Source organism: Danio aesculapii, chromosome 9, assembly GCF_903798145.1.
Source record: "Danio aesculapii chromosome 9, fDanAes4.1, whole genome shotgun sequence".
NCBI classification, from domain to species: Eukaryota; Metazoa; Chordata; class Actinopteri; order Cypriniformes; family Danionidae; genus Danio; species Danio aesculapii.
In genome coordinates, this window is record NC_079443.1 from 31,526,153 (window position 1) to 31,544,790 (window position 18,638).

At 34.9% G+C, this 18,638-nt stretch overlaps 1 protein-coding gene across 1 annotated transcript; it reads left to right on the forward strand.

The window, feature by feature from the left end:
• Positions 1 to 1,621: 1,621 nt before the first annotated feature.
• gja5a (gap junction protein, alpha 5a) lies at positions 1,622 to 18,077 on the forward strand. The gene is made up of 2 exons (XM_056465445.1): positions 1,622 to 1,853; positions 15,679 to 18,077. Exon 2 carries the CDS (start codon positions 15,697 to 15,699, stop codon positions 16,900 to 16,902), a length of 1,206 nt encoding a protein of 401 aa, XP_056321420.1. The 5' UTR covers positions 1,622 to 1,853; positions 15,679 to 15,696; the 3' UTR covers positions 16,903 to 18,077.
• Positions 18,078 to 18,638: the final 561 nt, after the last annotated feature.

The following is an 18,638-nucleotide window of genomic DNA, read 5'->3' on the forward strand; positions in this document are numbered from 1 at the left end:
TATCCTAACAGGCGTAAAATACAATTTGAAGCATTTTTCATGACTTTCTGAACTTTTTTAAACTAGATATTGGAAAATAAAAAAAGGTCAAAATTATAGTACAACTTCAGGTTTCTCCCAGCTATTAGTGTATCTGGCTCATGATTGTAACTTCCTTAATTTTTCAAAACTTATTTAACTGGCAGCTGAACTTTCCAGTTTTCACAGACTTTGCAAGATGGTCAGCCATAACTAAAACACCTTGACAGCAGGTTGACAGCAGGAAGGGACAAGCTGGTCATTACAAATCAGTGATTTCTAAAATATTAAATAATTTCAATCATTCTGGTCCTGTGAAAAGACTGGTTGTCTATGGAATGCAAGGATGAGAGGACAGGATAATGTACAGAATCTAAATGGGCAAACTGTTGAAAAGGTTAAGGATCTGTATTGGCATAATGTATAGTATCTCAATGTTTTAGAGGATTTTGACTAAGAGCAGTGATCAAAACTCAGCAAAAAAATAAATAAATAAATAAATAAAAATCAAAAGGCTTGACAAAACTTTGCTGAGGAGCATGTGCAGAGGACTGGTTCAAAGATAACTTTAGTGATAAAAGCTGTTTAAATTAGGGTCCAATGGAAAATATTAAGTGTGCATACATTTCAGCGAATGGTAAAGTTACAGTGCTGGTTTGGCTTTGATTATTGCAACAGGAGTTGTGTCTCGTAAAGGTACATGTCAAAGTGAATGCAAATGTTTATCATAAATCTTTACCCTGCGATCATTGCTCAATCAGCCAGCAATTGTCATGCAGGACAGTGAGACCAGTCAACCAGCAACAGAGGTTCACAATTTATTGAAGCTGAAAACAGATTAAAAAAAAGATAAAATGGACAGCTCAGAGCCCTGATCCAAACCTTAATGAAAATCTTTGAAATATCCTTGGTGACAAAGCGATGACTAAGAAACATTACAGTCAGTGAACTATGGAAAAGACTCAAATAAGAGTAGATCAAGATTACAACAGAGCAGCGTGAGAAACTAATGCTGTTCTCTAATTTTGATTGTGATTTACATAAGGATGAAGGTTTTTTTATAAAATACAACCACAACCGATATTCAAAATGTAAACAATGAAGATTAAACTATTTCTAATATATATATAATATATAATGTTTATAAATGGTCCTCAAAAATTTGATCTCCTCTAAATACAGTAGAAAGAAAGAGAAAACTACAAATTGAATCAAACAGCGGTCATGTGTGTACGTGTTGAAATGCATGTATGATGTAGACCAGCAGGGAGTACGACTTCAAAATTCAGCAAACACATATAGTGACATGAGCACAACGCATCACAACACCACCGATCAGCCTGACAAGAACAGCCATTGTGTTCTGTTACAATCTCACTTCCTCTTTTAACATGGTGGTTTACTTCTCACCAAAATAGAGTGCCAGCGATTGCATTCTGGGGTGAGGGGGGCAACGAGGGAGAGGGAGGGAGGGAAGAAGGAAAAGAGGGGGAGGAGGAAAAGGAAGAGTGGAGGGGCGTTTGTATCCCTCCCTGAGATGCCCAGTATTTCTCAGAGTGTCCCACTGTTGTGTTTTATTCCACCAGTGGGACAGGCGCGAAGGGGCCTATGCTGTGTATGATCTCCAGTCTTGCTGGAGTGATTAATTTTTTTTAGAGATACACTGTCATTTTTCTCAATTGCTCAGTTTATACTTGCTGTCATACAGATATCAGAGCTGGGCCACGTTTACAGGACCCCCGGGCCACAGAGTAACAGCCCACTCATTCATCTGAAGAGGACAAGACCACGGAAGACTTAACTGAAGACAGCCTCATAAGTCAGCAGTCACACAGGTAAATCACCTTTATGCATTCATTTAATTGTGTAGCAAAGTAATCAGTATATCGATTAAGAAATATAATTATTATTATACTACACAGAATACGTTTGTATCTGTTCCTTAATTTTGTGATTAAAAAGAAAACAAGATGGATATTCATCTTCAACGTAAATTTTTATATTAAAACAATAAGTAACTTTTTAAAATATAAATATTGTGCACAGTTTACTACATTAATCTTTCACTTGGTTATGAATTATCATTTTTAGTAAAATTTTTAAATATTCATTATGCAGTAAAAACATGTTCAATAATTCATGGCAACATTTTTTGCAACTTTAACTGATCACAATAAGTCAAACCATGTTTGAAGCATGAGATTTAACTTGTTGAATATAATATACGTTGACATAAACAGTTGAAGTCAGAATTATTAGCCCCCCTGCATTATTAGCCCCCCTGTTTATTTTTAATGGAGAGAAGATCTTTTCAACACATTTCTAAACATATTAGTTTTAATAACTCATTTCTAATAACTGATTTATTTTGTCTTTGCCATGATGACAGTAAATAATATTTGACTTGATATTTTTCAAGACACTTCTATACAGCTTAAAGTGACATTTAAAGACTTAACTAAGTTAATTAGGTTAACTAGGCAGGATAGGGTAATTAGGCAAGTTATTGTATAACTATGGTTTGTTCTGTAGACTATCGAAAAAAATATAGCTTAAAGGGGCTAATAATTTTGACTCTAAAATGGCTTTTAAAAAATTAAAAACTGATTTTATTCTAGCTGAAATTAAACAAATAAGACTTTCTCAAGAAAAAATATTATCAGACATACTGTGGAAATTTCCTTGCTCTGTTAAACATCATTTGGGAAATATTTAAAAAAGAATAAAAAATTCAAAGGGGGGCTAATAATTCTGACTTTAACTGTATTCAACTTAAAACTCCAGCTTTTTTCATAGTCTAAATCTGCATGTTCACTCTAATAGATATATACTGTAACTTCCGATTAACACACTTTTATGGTGATAAAGAACTGAGTTTTATAGCACTTTTTTATTTTATTTTTTTTATTTTAAAGGTAAGTGGTTGTAAACAATTTATTTGGGATGAAATTAAATTATCTGTTTGTTTAAATTCAACCCATATAAATAGTTTGCAACACTTTTGCTGAATTTTTTTTTCAGTGTATCAGAGTGACTGACGGACCATGTAGTCTGCTTTAAGCAGTGAAGTGAATTAGATCACTTGAGCTGTAATTGGTATATAAACAGTCTATTTATGTATAATTAGATAGAGTGGCTCCACTTAACCTATATTTACATATATGGGTCAAAAAAGAGGTCTCATTTTAGTGTCCACATCAAGTAAATTAACTAAACTGTTTTAATATACATAGGAAGCATATTAAATGCAAGAAACATGTCTTATTTAACATCTCATACAACTTACGTGAAAATAAAATGGCAAAATAATGTTCCGTAAACAGAACTTAAGCATAACTTAAATTTATGTAAAACGTATATACTGTATAACACTTTACAATAAGGTTGTATTAGCTAATGTTAGATAGAATTACTAACAAACAATGAACAATGCATTCATTCCAGAATTAGTTCATGTTAGTTAAAGAAAACACGGTTGTTTATTGTTAGTTCATGTTAACATTAGTTAATGCACAATGAGTTATCAAGCATGACTTTAGATGTGATAATACATTAGTAAATGTTGATCTATAATGCTGTACATGTATTATTCATACTTAGTTCATGTTAGAAAATACATTAACTAATGAAACCATATTCTACAGTCTGACCAAATATATATAAAAATATTACATTTTTAAACCTTTAGTGCTTGAAACCCCATTTTCATCTTTGACCAAAATATGAAAAAACGTTTCTCAAACCTGGGTCCAGTTGTCTATCATATTTTGCTAAAACTTATTGTATAAAATATTTAACTTGAAAAGTGAATTCTTTGTTTTTGGTTTGGAGTTTTGCTATTTAATGCAATGATTTGGGGTCAGTGTCCAAAATATATATACATATCACCCTCAAAAATCACAATCTCAAGTGCAAAATCTCTGTGCATGATGTCAATGGTGCCTGTTTTGATTAATAAGACATTGACTGATAATGCAGCTGCTCTGACAGTGAAGAGAGAGAAACAGAACCACCATGTAAGGAAATTACCCTGTTAGCACAGAACGACTCATATGAAGGGTCCCACTGGGTGGCAGGTGTCAATATGATGGGGCTCTGCAGTGGGCGAGGGGTTTTCTCACTTCATATTTCTAAACTCATCCTCGACCCCTCCATTGATTAAAGAGCCATGTGTCAGTCCAGGAATGTCTGGCTTAAACAGTTGTTCTGCCCTTTGTTTTTGAAAGGATGCATTTAGCAGCGGTATGCAAGTTCAAGTCCAGCAACACAAGTGTATGCACAGGTTTAGACTTCAACTGGAAGTGATGATGGTTTGTTTTGTCCAGTAATAGGGATATTTAGGGCTGAAATGTCACTTGGTACATTCTATTTTCACCTTTTACTGTATTTTCCGCTATTTCTATTCTAGACTGTAGATTAACATTTAGATTACATATTCATAAGGTCAATTTATGATTGGACAAATACGGTATGGCATGAGCATCTGTTGAATTTCTTATCTTAAACTCTTACATTTTTTAACCTAATATTGCATCTTCACCACCTCAGACACTGGATTTAATTCAAGTCAATTCAATTCATCTTTATTTCTATAGTGCTTTGTGTCAAAGCAGCTTTACATAGAAGTTCTAGTCAATTGAAATTGAAACTGTGTCAGTCCAGTTTTCACTGTAAAACCCAAAAAGTTAAGGTAACTCAAACCATTTGAGGAAACCGATTGCAACAAACCATTGAAGTTCAAAAACTAATCCTAATGAGTACTGTGAACTTAATCCATTTGAGTAAACGAAGCAATTTGAGCACAGTAAAACCCGATAAATGAAGAGAACTCAAACCAACTGAGTACTGTAAAACCCAATAAGTTAAGACAACTCAAACCGTTTGAGGAAACCGATTGCTACAAACCATTTGAGTTAAAAACTAATCTATATGAGTACCGTGAACTTACTCCATTTAAGATAAGTAATAAAGTATTTTATCAACTAATTTCCTTCACCACTCTGAGTTCAAAACTCTTTTCAAATGAGTAGAATTAACTTTCAGTCCATTTTGAGTAAACTACACTCATTTCATTTGATGAAGTTGACTGTTGGGTTTTACAGTGTGGTTGAAGTTCAGTTTAGTTCAGTTCAGTGTGGTTTAATTTTCACTGCTAAGTCCAAACACTGAAGAGCAAATCTATCAGTGCGCATTTAAATTGCATGACTTAAATATGAATGTGTGAATGCATGACTTAAATTAAATATGAATATTTAATAATGTAAATCACATAGGTGGCTAATGATTGGTGGTTTGTAGCATTCAAACACCTCCTTGATTCAAACACATAAGACACTGCAAATTTGACCAGTCTTTTATAAACGTAGTGATTTAATAGCCATTGAATAATAACCCTTACACAGGGTTAAAACATTTATATTCAGGCATAATTGTATTACCTGTCCTATTTTCAGAGATGAACAGTACAAATACAGCTACTTTCACATACTGTAATTAAATAAATGGAGTACAACTATACACATGGATGTTTATGATATTCAATAATTTTTTAGCTGTATTGACTGAGTTTACACTTCATATAACTTTATATGCTCTTCACAGAATCTGACTGAGCAATTTTCTTTTTAAAAATAAAATGATCATAATTATTATAATTATTATTATTTACTGTGCAAACGGAGCTGCATAACAGCTGCATATTTTTATCCATTTCTCAGTGAAATTTGATAATATATTTTGGTGCATTTAAACAAAACAGATTTATTAAACAAATATATTTATTAAAATAATATTTTAGTCACCAAACATATTTATAAATAGAAAGATAATGCATTTAAATTCATTCAAAACATTGAAAAAATAATTACAACCTTTGTTTCTATTGATTTTTGCTCTTTTTAAAAAAAAATAAAATGTATATTTCTCCCTAACATATAAATTTGGGCTACTAATTTTTAGACCGTTATTATCGTAAATTAATTTTTAGATTAGCTCCAGATCTGATTTCAGGACTGATTAATCTGATCGATATGCACAACTTATATAATATTGGAAAGCATCATAGAAATTATTATACTCATATGATGAGCACTGTATAATGCTTAAGAAGACACCAAATAGTATTAAGAGCCGAATGTTAATCTATATTTTGTCTTGTAAACTCAACCCTATACCTTTCAAAAGGTTTGAGGTCAGGAAAAAAAAATGTAAACGTGTCATGATCACAAAGGCTTAATACAAAACAAATTATAATGTTAATATACATTATAACAGTTTTTTATTTTAATATATTTTTAAATATAATTTATTTCTATAATGGCAAATTTTGTGTCGAATGATCCTTCAAAGTTCATCCTAATTCGTAGCATTCCTCAAGAAACACTTCTTATAACTATCATTATTTAAAACTTCAGTGCATTTTAATAATTTGTGCATGATCATTTTATTCACGATCCTTTAATGAACAAAGAGCAGAAGAAAATCTCTATTTAATTTTTACTGTCTCTTTGATCATTTTTAAGTGTCCTTACTAAATATAACATTTTAAAATGTCCTGACCCCAAACTATTGACTGTTAAATGTCTAAAAATAACTACATGCATTGATTCATAAATGCTATTTTTATTATCCCTCTTACTTGGGGAAAAAAAAGATAAACATGCAGATCTGCAAGAAGTAAACTTATAAGCAGACATATATATACACCACTGTGTTTGTCTTTGTGTCTTGCCTAGTTTACAACTGGTTATACTGGGACAAAGGTGAGTCTACAGTCTGATTCTGGTAGTCCCTGAAATCAGTTTGAGGGGAAAGGGCTTAAATAAATATTTATTCTGAGTTAAGGGCTCAGTGTCACACATGAGCATTGCAGAGCCTCTTATGGTGTGAGTATCAGAGTGCCCGCAGCGACACAAACACTGTGAGAAAGACCAGCATGCCATGGCTTGCCAACAGCGCCTGGCACCTTTGTGAAGTGCTACTAGAATGTTTCAAAGGTGTCGTGGCAATGTTCCCAGCTTGTTAAACTGATGCAAATGGGAGAGCGAGGCTGCATGTTATTCTGAGTTTATTTTTGTTATTGAATGTTTGACAGTGGCTTAGAGTCATAAAGAACAGCTAAAGAATCCTCCGGGACTGATGGGAAGCTCTGGTGATTCCGGTGACAAACAATTTAAAACAAGCCCAGGAAGAGTTTTCAAGAGCTTCTCAGATCCTGATCCATAAGTGACTTTCCACTGGAACTCAATCATACCGGCAAAAACAGCCTCACTCAAAAAATAGTGTTTTGAGAAGCAACCTAATTGTTTTATAATAATAATAATTTTTTGCATTTATAGAGCACTTTTCTGAACACTCAAAGCACTTTACACATTTTTTTTGGGGGGTGGGGGTGTCCAGTGTGTAGCATTCACTTGGATGACACAACGGCAGCCATATTGTGCCAGACCGCACACCACACTACACACCAGCTGAATGATGGTGCCAATAATGATATGGGGATGGTTAGGAGGCCATGATGGACAGAGGCTGGTGGGCAAATTTGGCCAGGATGCCAGGGTTAAACCCCTACTCTTTTTTTGAAGGACATCCTTGGATTTTTAACGACCACAGAGAGTCAGGACCTCGGTTTAATGTCGCATCCAAAAGACAGTGCTCACTGAGCAGTATAGAGTCCCCGCTTAGGATCCACACAGACCGCAGGTTGAGCGCTCCCTGATAGTCTCACTAATACCATTTCTGGCTGAAACCTCGCTTTCCCATGTGGTCTCCCATCCAGGTACTGAGCGGGCACAGTCGTGCTTGGTTTCAGTGGGTGATCATGTGAGAGTTGCAGAGAGCTAGCTGCCGGCAAGCTCAATCTATTTAAATTTGTAAAAACAATTAAGTTTTAAATCTATTTGTGTTGGGACAAAATGAAGGAATTGTGCAGAACCCAGCATTTTTTACAGTGCAGAAAATAATTGTTATAGTTATTACTGATTTAATGTTGTTGTTGATTTAAACACCTCATTGTGTTACTTTGCAGCGTTCAATACAGATATATCTTCTTAAAAATATCAATTAACTGTATTAATTGTATTGCTGTTAATTAACAGTAAACAACCGTGTATTTTTACAGTAATTGTAGTTTTTACATTTAAATGTGAAATTTTTCTGATAAAAAAAAAAGCATTCATTCATTTTCCTTCGGCTTAATCCTTAATTTATCAGGGGTAGCCACAGTGAAGTAAACCACCATAAATGTACCAAATATGTTTTATAATCATCAAATAAATTTGAAAAATGTAAATAGTTGTAACTAATATTTACAAAAAGAATGATCTGACGAGTTATTAAAAACCTCTATTTAATCTCTATTTTATTTACTGTCCAATACTTATCGTTGTAATTTTTTATACTTTGCTATTCTAATAACAACACCAGGTTTAACTCACCAGATGTTTTAATAATCTAAAACATGAAAAAAAATCACGTATTCTTAAATTTGCTCAAATATTTACAGTTCAGTTAGTCTGTCTTTTAATTTCTGGATCAATGTGTGAATGACAATGTAAAAATCCCCCATATTTTGAGACTTTAGTTTTATACTGAAGCATTAGAGTGGTCACTTCATTTCACGAACTCTATGCATAAGAAAGTATAATCTATGATAATTAGAGGATGCAAACGACTTATAAAAAGGATTCACATTAAATAGTCCATTGACAATAATTTTATTCATTCATTCATTTTCCTTCAGCTTAGTCCCTTTTTGTGAGGGGTGGCCACAGTGGAATGAACTGCCAACTCTTCTGGCATATGTTTTATGCAGTGGATGCCCTTCCAGCCGCAACCCAGTACTGGGAAACACACATACACTCTCACATTCACACACACACACTCATACACTACGGCCAATTTAGTTCATTCAATTCACCTATAGCGCATGTCTTTGGACTGTAGGGGAAACTAGAGCACCCGGAGGAAACCCACGTGAACACGGGGAGAACTCCACACAGAAAGGCCAACTGGTCCAGCCCGGGACTCAAACCAGTGACCTTCTTACTGTAAGGCGACAGTCCTAACCACTGAGCCACCATGCTGCCTGATAATAATTTGATATACATATTGGTTTCGTGTGTTGTGTGCGAGATTTAACCCTGATTTAACCCAATAACAATACTGTGATTATTCACATTAAAGGCCCTTCAAGGTCAGTAACCAATGTCAATGCCTTTCCTTTTACAAACAAAAAATTACATGAGAGCAGCTGAAAGTTCTTCCTGCCTGTCATTCATCTCACCAGCCCGTGTATGTGCGCTTGAGGCCTATTGTTTGCTATCTGTAAGAAATTCAGCAGTCTTTGACCTCTCGTAATACCTCATGATAAGAGCTTTTGGATGTTTAGCATTTTGTGCATTAACCAGATATAAAATAATCAGCACAAATGAACTCTTATCTTGTGTCGTTCTCTTGCTCTCTTTGGGGAAAAAAAACACCTCTGCACTTGGAGACCCTGAGAGACTTGTTTCCTTTAAAGTAGCAAGTCTAGAGGAAATCATATTGTTTGAAATTGCTTCCTAAGAGAAGAAGAAAAGGAAGATGGAAAACAAGGAAAATGGAGAGACAGAAGGAGAGCGTCAGATGGATATTTCCATCCTACGTCTGTTTTTTTTTTAATAAATGTCTAAGATTCCATTCCCACCAATGCCATTCTGTACCACAACACATACACACATGGGTTTGCTGAGTTCACATCAGTGAATGACAGTGCTTTTCAAAGCATCTGATGTGAAAAGACTTTTGAAATTTAAAGCTAATAAACCAACCTGCATCTATTACATTTGCATCCAAGATCATGCAATGATCATCATAAATTTCTTTGTCAAATAAATTCATTCATTTTCTTTTTCGGCTTAGTCCCTTTATTAATCTGGGGTCGCCACAGCGGAATGAACCGCCAACTTATTCAGCATGTTTTATGCAGCGGATGCCCTTCCAGCTGCAACCCATCTCAGGGAACCCCCCATACACACTCATCCACACTCATACACTACAGACAATTTAGCTTACTCAATTCACCTGTACCACATGTCTTTGGACTGTGGGGGAAACCCGGAGGAAACCCATGCGAACGCGGGGAGAACATGTAAACTCCACACAGAAAGGCCAACTGACCCAGCCGAGGCTCAAACCAGCGACCTTCTTGCTGTGAGGCGACAGCACCACCTACTGCGCCACCATATCGCCCTTAAATAAATTTATTGACGAAAAAAATATTTTAGTATATAATTTTACATACCTGTCCATATGCAATGAATAGTTCAGCCAAATTCACTTAATCTCAACTGGTTCCAAACTTTTTTCTCTCTGTTTAACATACTATTGAAGAAATTTTGTTGAATGTTGGAAAGCAATTGACATGCACATACTACAGTTTCCAACATTCTCTAAAATCCCAAATCCGCTAAAATATTGTCTTTTGTGTTCAACAGAGGAAAGAAAAAGTGAAGGGAGTAAATAAATTACACAATTTTCATTTTGGGTGAACTATACTGTTTTAATGAGTATGAGAATTCATTCAAATGATTTAAAACGACTGATTTCATTAGAAACAAACCAGAATGTGAGTGAAATATCTGAATTTGAACTTACTTCATAACTCTCTAAAAGATATGTTCTATACAGTATAGTATATGTGTGTACTATAAATTAAATTCAGATGTACTGTACTACATTCTCATTGTTGTTACTTTCACATAACCTGCCAGCATACAGTGCGTTCTGCACATCACTGTGTCATTTAATATCATTCTTAATGGCTTAATGGGGCCATTAAGTCTATACTTCTATTTCGATGTACGTACAGAATATAAAATCTAGCTATTAATTTGCTATTGTCTTTTTAATATGGACATACTACCTTTTTGGCATGCTGTTTCTTCTCACATTTTACATTATTCTGTTTCAAATTCAGCAGCAGTCTTAATGGATGGGTCATTGAATAATTGGCTCATTCAGTTTAATCAAAATCTGATTAATTCTGCGATGAAACAAAGTGCTGCTCACAGAGATACACACATATTCTGCTCTGTCTTTGTTTGGAATTATTCAAAAACTATTTAACAATCTAAAGTGTAAATCACTCATCATTCAATGCTTTTTAATTGTGCTAAAAACATCAGTCTCACATTTGCAACTACACACTTGCTCTTGCTTTTTGTGTGATTACTTAACTATATCAAATCTATTAAAAAAAACAATAAGACCCATTCCACACATGGATAGTTTCTGCTACCATAAACTGAATTAAATGGTAAGTCCTACTTCATTCTTAGAGGCTTCATCACATATCAGCGCTTTTCGATTCTAGACACTTTTAGATTCTAGACACTAGATTTTAGACACTTATGTTAATATAATAGACATTTTATATTGCACACTGATTTTGCACATTTGCTTATCATATATACAGTTAAAGCAATAGTTCACCACTGATTATAATTGTAGTCATCCTCAAGTTGTTCCAAACGTGTATTACTGTAGTTTCTTTCTACTGCTGAAACACTAAAGAGAGGCTTATGTTGAATAATGTTGGCAACCAAACTGTTGATGGCCCCCTTTGACTTGCATAGCAGAGAAAATGCCTTAACTTTCACTAAATAAATACTAAAGGTAAAATTAACTTTTTATTTTACATCTGTTTTGAAAGCAGAATTCTATATTTGATGATTCTATAGGAAATCAAAAGGTTAAGTACTAGGGTTCGGTACAGGATGGGTGTGAGAGCAGTTTTAGCACAACTCTCAAGTGTGGCCACCACTAATGCTTAATAAAACATGTAAGGTTTAACGAATATTCAAATGACCATTTCCTGTAAATTGAATCTTAAATTGACAACACTTTCCAAGGTACTATCAACTGATGATAAAGTAAACTAAAGCATTCATGGAGAAGCTTAACAAAAAAGATCAATGTGTGCATTACAGCAAAAGTCACAGTAACACTTGTTGCATTGTTTTTACATAAATTGGTATCAGTCCTATGTAAGATTAACAAAATCAATTTGGAGACATATGAGATGATAAGGGAATGATAGGAATTTCGAGTGATTTATTTGAGGGCAGACAGACGAGGTTGGAGAGGCATTAAGAAAAATGAAGCAGCACTCACTGATGTTATTTTGGGAAGCAGAGCAATGCTGGGCAGTGTTAATGTTACAGTTAATGTATAAGAATAATATGACTGAAAGGAATCTTTCTAAAGAGTTCAATTTTAGCATTTACTTCCTTTATAAATACAGAATATATATACATACAGTTACTTAGTCGGTAACTTAATATGTTAAGAAAAACAGGTTATTGCTGCAATTAATCATATATACTACAGCATATATTATTTAATCCTGTTTATCCACAATATGCCATAATGGAAAAAGAAAAAAAACATTTTAAATATGTATTCATTGTTCATAGATTATATATTCATAGATTGTTTTGTGATTTTTGTGCATTTCATGCATTGTTTTTAATTCTGCTTTCATTTTGTTTCAACTATTCAACTAATGAGCAATTCCATGCAAATGTCAACCTTGCAAAAATAGCAAAACTACTTCTAAGTTTTTGTGTGTTTAGGCTTGTATTTTACAGTACTGCTGAAATACTCAAAAATGTCTGTGTCAATGTTTTTAAACAATTAGATTTGATTTGATAAGTCACAAATGTGCCAATTACACATCTGTCACATCCATAACCAAGCTTTTCCCTCATAATTTTTAAATAGTTCTGATTCTGATTCTTTCTGATAAAATTAAATCAATAATTTTTGTTCTATAGTGAGACAACCTTTACCCTGCTGATTAATGTTATTTATTTGGGGTTGTGGAGTTTAATTCACAGAATTACTACAAAGTATGTTGTATACAGGAAAACTTAAATAGAAAAAACATAAAATATGTTTAAAGTAAAATTATTTTGATAACTTAGTAACTTTAGAAAAAAAATATAAACAGATGTTTAATAAAATGTTACATATACTTTCTCTGTGAATTTATGTTTTAGGTTTTTACGGCAAATTTCAAATCTGATTCATTAGGTAACAATATATGTCAGTTTACTTTTTATGTATTTTTTAAAAGTAAATTTTTAAATATATAGCCTATAGTGTTTTTCTGGTTGAAATAAAATAAGTTTGCGTTTGTAACTGTCATTTTTTTCCTAGACTTTTATTATTTAAATGGCTTGCAGCCTGGTACACGTGATGCAGTTTGGAGATGCAGTTTGTACTGTGGTAAAATGATAACCCTATCAAAGCCTGAACAGGGTCATTCAGAGATTTAGTTCTCAGGGCCCTTAGCTTCACTGTGCCCTGTTCCCATACCACCCCACTAAACTAGACAGGCCAAACCAAAATTAGAACTCAGTCCTGCGTTAAATTTAAGAGTTCCCCTCTTAGAGCTTACAGTAAATATACAATATAATATGACGTGAGAAGTTTAAGTGGCTCACAACAATATTGTCAGTAGTTTTAGACGTGTAGTGTCTAAAATAGAACAAGATAAAAATATTTGTTACGTATAAAATGAAAAATAAACTAGTTTGACAGCAGACGAAAGTATGAAAATGGCTTTTAGAAAAGTAGTTATCAACAACATCACTTGTAAATATAGTAAACAGAGCAGCGCCATCTACAGGCTAAACATCAAGACATTACATATAACATCTACATACGTGTTAAAGATTTCAATCCTCCATTTCTTCACTGTAGGGAATTTATATATGCCTCTGTCGTCGAATATCACGTGTTTTGTTATTCTTCATTAAAGATTTTTATCGATATGACATCTTGAATGGGTCTTCACCTCAATACAAACAAGTCGGCTTTATGACGCATTGCTGTGGTTCTAAAATCTGATTGGCTTGTATGGTTATCTTTCACAATGATCGGTTATATAGGCGGGAAGAGACTTTTTAATCGAATAAAAAGTACTTGAAGAGTTCAAATGTAGAAACCTCTAATGTGCTGTCTGAAATTGTATTCTGAAATAAGCATTTTTCTAAGGCTCCTGTATGGTTCAATAATTTCACTTTTAATGCAAATTATTTTCGTTGTCTTTAAAGTGAAATAACTGAACTTAAACAGGTGGCTGAAAAGAAATTGTTTTTTCAAAAAAGGTAATCTAATGGTACTTGAACAATGGAATATTTTTTAAACAATTTCCCAAAAAGAAAAGAAAAAGTAGGCCTACTAAGTAATGTTAATATGGATTAAGATGGACTGGACAATAGTACATGAAAAAATATATACATATATTTAATTATTAATACTAATTGGATAGTTTCAAATCCACTTTCATCCTTCTTGTGCCTTTTAAGGCCTCAGTTTTAATGACAGTGCTCAATGATGCATAATTGAATTTCCATTCTTAGGGTATATTGGCTTAATTAAAACAAACTTTGTTGCAATTGGTTCATCTGAAGAGGTGTGAAGGCTGCCAACCAAATCACATTAAATAACTGAAATTAGATTTCTAAAAAGATCTGTGTCCAGATAAGCTATGGTGATGTTTGACTGAAAAAAACACCAAAGAAATCTAAACAACCCAAAAACAAGACAGGATGCCACAAGATGAGACTATGTCATGACTATGTAAAAATGACCGAATGCTCAGCCTAGTTTTCTCCACGGTCTCAACGTTGCACATTACTTACAGTACGATATATTAGAGTATTTTACAGTACAATACAAAGCTTTGGTCTGGAATAAATGGAAAAAAAGGGAACTGAACTCCAAGTGCGAACACACTCTCAATACTTCATGTCATTGTGATATGTGATGTATGTCACTGCATGATAAACTAAAACTTGGTGCACTGTTCACAGACAGCCAAATTAATGACCACTGCAATCTAATTGCATGTCAGACTAATGATGGAAAATTCCAGATGAGTCTTCCTATGTATGTCTGAGAGGTCTTGTCTATGCTACAGTCTAGCATTAATGACAACTGAAATTCCACAGAGTGATAAATAACTGAGAACATGTTTGTATGACAAGCAACAATCATACAAGACTAATATAAATTGCATCGTGTGCTTCTGGCTGAAAATAATAAGGCACATTTTATATATTATATTTCCGAATGATGTGCATTGCTGGCAAACTAATTTAAATCAAAGTAAACTTGATCAGCTTCACTGTTGTGTTCCTTCTAAATGTATTTTTACATAGATTTAGCCTCCAACAGTCAATTTAGCAAGAAAATCTGTCTACTTGCAAATCATCCAAATATTAACATGCCATTCATATATAGTAGTCAGCGTTTAAAATGGATCAAAACCTTTCTTCAAAGTTGTCCTAAAACATAGTTGTCATATTCAGTTCCTGAAGGGCCGAAGCTCTGCACAGTTTAGTTCCAAGCCTAATTAAACACATTTGATCAAACTAATTGAGTGCTTTAGGCTTGTTTGATACCTACAGATAGGTGTGTTGAAGTCGGGCTGGAACTAAACTCTGCAGGGCTTCTGCCTTTCAGGAACTGATTTTGACACTCCTGTCTTAAAACTAAGACATATTGGACGTTTTTGTCTTAGGACAACTTTGAAGTAATTTTTTGATCCACTTCAAATGCACTCAAAACGACATTAAAGCTATTGTTTTTCTTATTTTTGTTGTTCCTCAGCAGTGTTGGTGAGGTGTAATGGGGGACTGGAGTCTCTTGGGTAATTTCCTAGAAGAAGTGCAGGAGCACTCTACGTCGGTTGGGAAGGTGTGGTTAACTGTGCTATTCATCTTTCGTATCCTGGTGTTAGGCACAGCGGCAGAGTCATCATGGGGCGACGAACAGTCCGACTTCATGTGTGATACTCTACAACCTGGTTGCACTAATGTCTGTTATGACCGAGCTTTCCCCATTGCCCATATCCGCTACTGGGTGCTGCAGATTGTCTTCGTATCGACACCCTCCCTCATCTACATGGGCCATGCCATGCACACCGTCCGCATGGAGGAGAAGAGGAAGCAAAAGGAACAGGAGGAGAAGGCTGAGGCGGGAAAAGGAGAAAAGGAGTATCTGGAACAGAAAGAGAAATTTGAAGATACAAAGACAAAAATCCACCTGAAGGGGGCGCTGCTGCAGACATATGTTCTGAGCATTGTGATACGCCTGGTCATGGAAGTGACCTTCATTGTGATTCAGTACATGATGTACGGTATCTTCCTGGATGCTCTCTATCCATGTGCAATGCTTCCCTGCCCCAACCCTGTAAACTGTTACATGTCCCGTCCAACTGAGAAAAACGTCTTTATTGTGTTCATGCTGGTGGTTGCAGCTGTTTCTCTTCTCCTCAGCGTCATAGAGTTATATCACCTTGGATGGAAACAATGCAAGAAATACCTTAGAAAACATGCTGACAACCACACCAATGACATCAAAATTAAAAACGTCAAAGCTGTTTCTGCAATTGAACCAGGCAGGACAAGCATTCCAATGGATCTGCCTGAAAACAACCAGCCTCATCCCTCTCAAACCTGCACTCCACCTCCAGATTTCAACCAGTGCTTAAGATCAAGCCAAGGTCCAACATCACCTCCACATCTTCATCCTCACCATCTTCATCACATCCACCAAACCTGCCAGCCCTTCACCAACCATCTGGCCAACCAGCAGAACTCTGTCAACATGGCTGCTGAGCGGCATCACCACAGCCATGATGACCTGGAGCCAGCTGTGGACTTCCTGCAGATGCATTATGGGAGTCCTGAGGCTCGAGTTCGAGGTGAAATGACACCCAGTACCCCATCCACACCATCCTCCTATCCAGGATTCCTCAGAGACAAGCACCGGCTTAGCAAGACCAGTGGTACTAGTAGTAACCGGCTCAGACCAAGTGATCTGGCTGTGTAGATCGTGAAATTGGCAGTTCCTGAGGAGCAGAAGCTGGGAGCCTTAAAATGAGAGATGTGAGGGTCTCTCTCTCTCTCTCTCTCTCTCTCTCTCTCTCTGTGTGTGTGTGTGTGTGTGTGTGTGTGTGTGTGTGTGTGTGTGTGTGTGTGTGTGTGTGTGTGTGTGTGTGTGTGTGTGTGCTTGTGTGTGTGTGTGTTTGAATATGCTTGTTTGTTGGTACTATGATATGTGATTTGGGATAAGAAAGGCTTAAATATCACCATAAAACCAAGGATAATTAGAGTAAGACAGGGGGAGAATCTGTATCAGAGCATTTAATCTGGTTTCATTGAAACTGTTGTAATTGCTGAAGTGTGTGTAGATTTTTTATAGGGTGGGATCAAGTGATCCTGAATATAATCGGATGAATGAATGGATGGATGGATGGATGGATGGATGGGAGTGTACTACTGTCATAACTTAATGTCATTAGGAAGGTAGTACTGGATAGTTTTGCACACTGACATGGTTCATATTTGCTGAAAGAAAATTGTGGTATGCAATTCAAAACACTCCCATCACACACTGTATTTGAGCCAAAAAGCAATAAAGCACTTATTGTAAAACATATCATAATAAAGTTCATTGCAAACATGGTAAATACCCAATGCCCAATGGTTTGTGAATTTTTTGTTAGCAATAAAATGAGGACAGATTAGTTCTAATGAGAAAATGCTGCATTTTACTAAAATGTATGTGAAGTGAATTTTGTGAGAGTGTATGATATGGACACAGTGGATATAATCACAATCCATTAGCACACATATGTTATCGGGTACAGCTGTGCTTACACTACCTGACTAAAGTCTTGTCACCTATCTTGACTTCTAGTTGATCATTTGGTAACAGAAGTGGCTTACATGAAAGGCAAAGGCCTCTAGATTACACTTTATTTTACCAAAATATGATCATGCCTTAATTTAGAATTTTTTACATTAGGACTTTTAATTAGGACAATCAAACTTGTAGGTTCCAGTAGGTCTTCTGCAGTATTTGTGATGATTGGGATGCAGTTCAACAGATGATTCATTGAAAAAAAATCTACCTTCTGCCACTTTTCCAACTGATTGACTAGAGGTCAAGTTATTATTATTTATTGCTCTTGCAACTGGGATCGACGACAAGACTTTTGTCAGGTGGTGTATATAAGATCTCAAAACAGATTATTTTTCAAAGAAATGATTTTAATTTTTATTTGAGGATTTTTACATTAAGATAAAAAATATAAATATGCACTGAAAGCGTCTTTGACATAATATATTAAAATTAAAAATAGCTAGATTCAAGCCATGCTTACAGCTTTATCATCTAAATAGCATGTGGGTAAAGTATTGAGCAAGGTCCAAAGAAAATCATACTTTGTTGTGGAAAGCAGGTTTGTGATTGTTCAAGCACTTCCATGCATGTCTTCAGTATGTCTGTCGTATAAAATTCTCCAAGAATCATTCAGTCTCTCACAAGGTCAATCCAAATATCTTGAGTGTTCAAGCATTCTGGAAAATTATCCACAGACATTTTCAGTCTCCTGTTGTAGTCATCTCTATTTCTTTTGAGGAGTTTTGTAATATGTAATCTTACCTTAGTGTCTGGATTTAAGATTTTAGTGTTAGAGTTGCTCTTTATTTTGACAATGTATGGCATCTCAGTTTGATTTTACTTCATTTCTCACATACGATTGCCTTCACAGTGTCCAATGA

Bases quoted from the DNA above. Each gene is read 5' to 3' on its own strand.
- gja5a (XM_056465445.1), top strand. From the start codon at position 15,697: ATGGGGGACTGGAGTCTCTTGGGTAATTTCCTAGAAGAAGTGCAGGAG.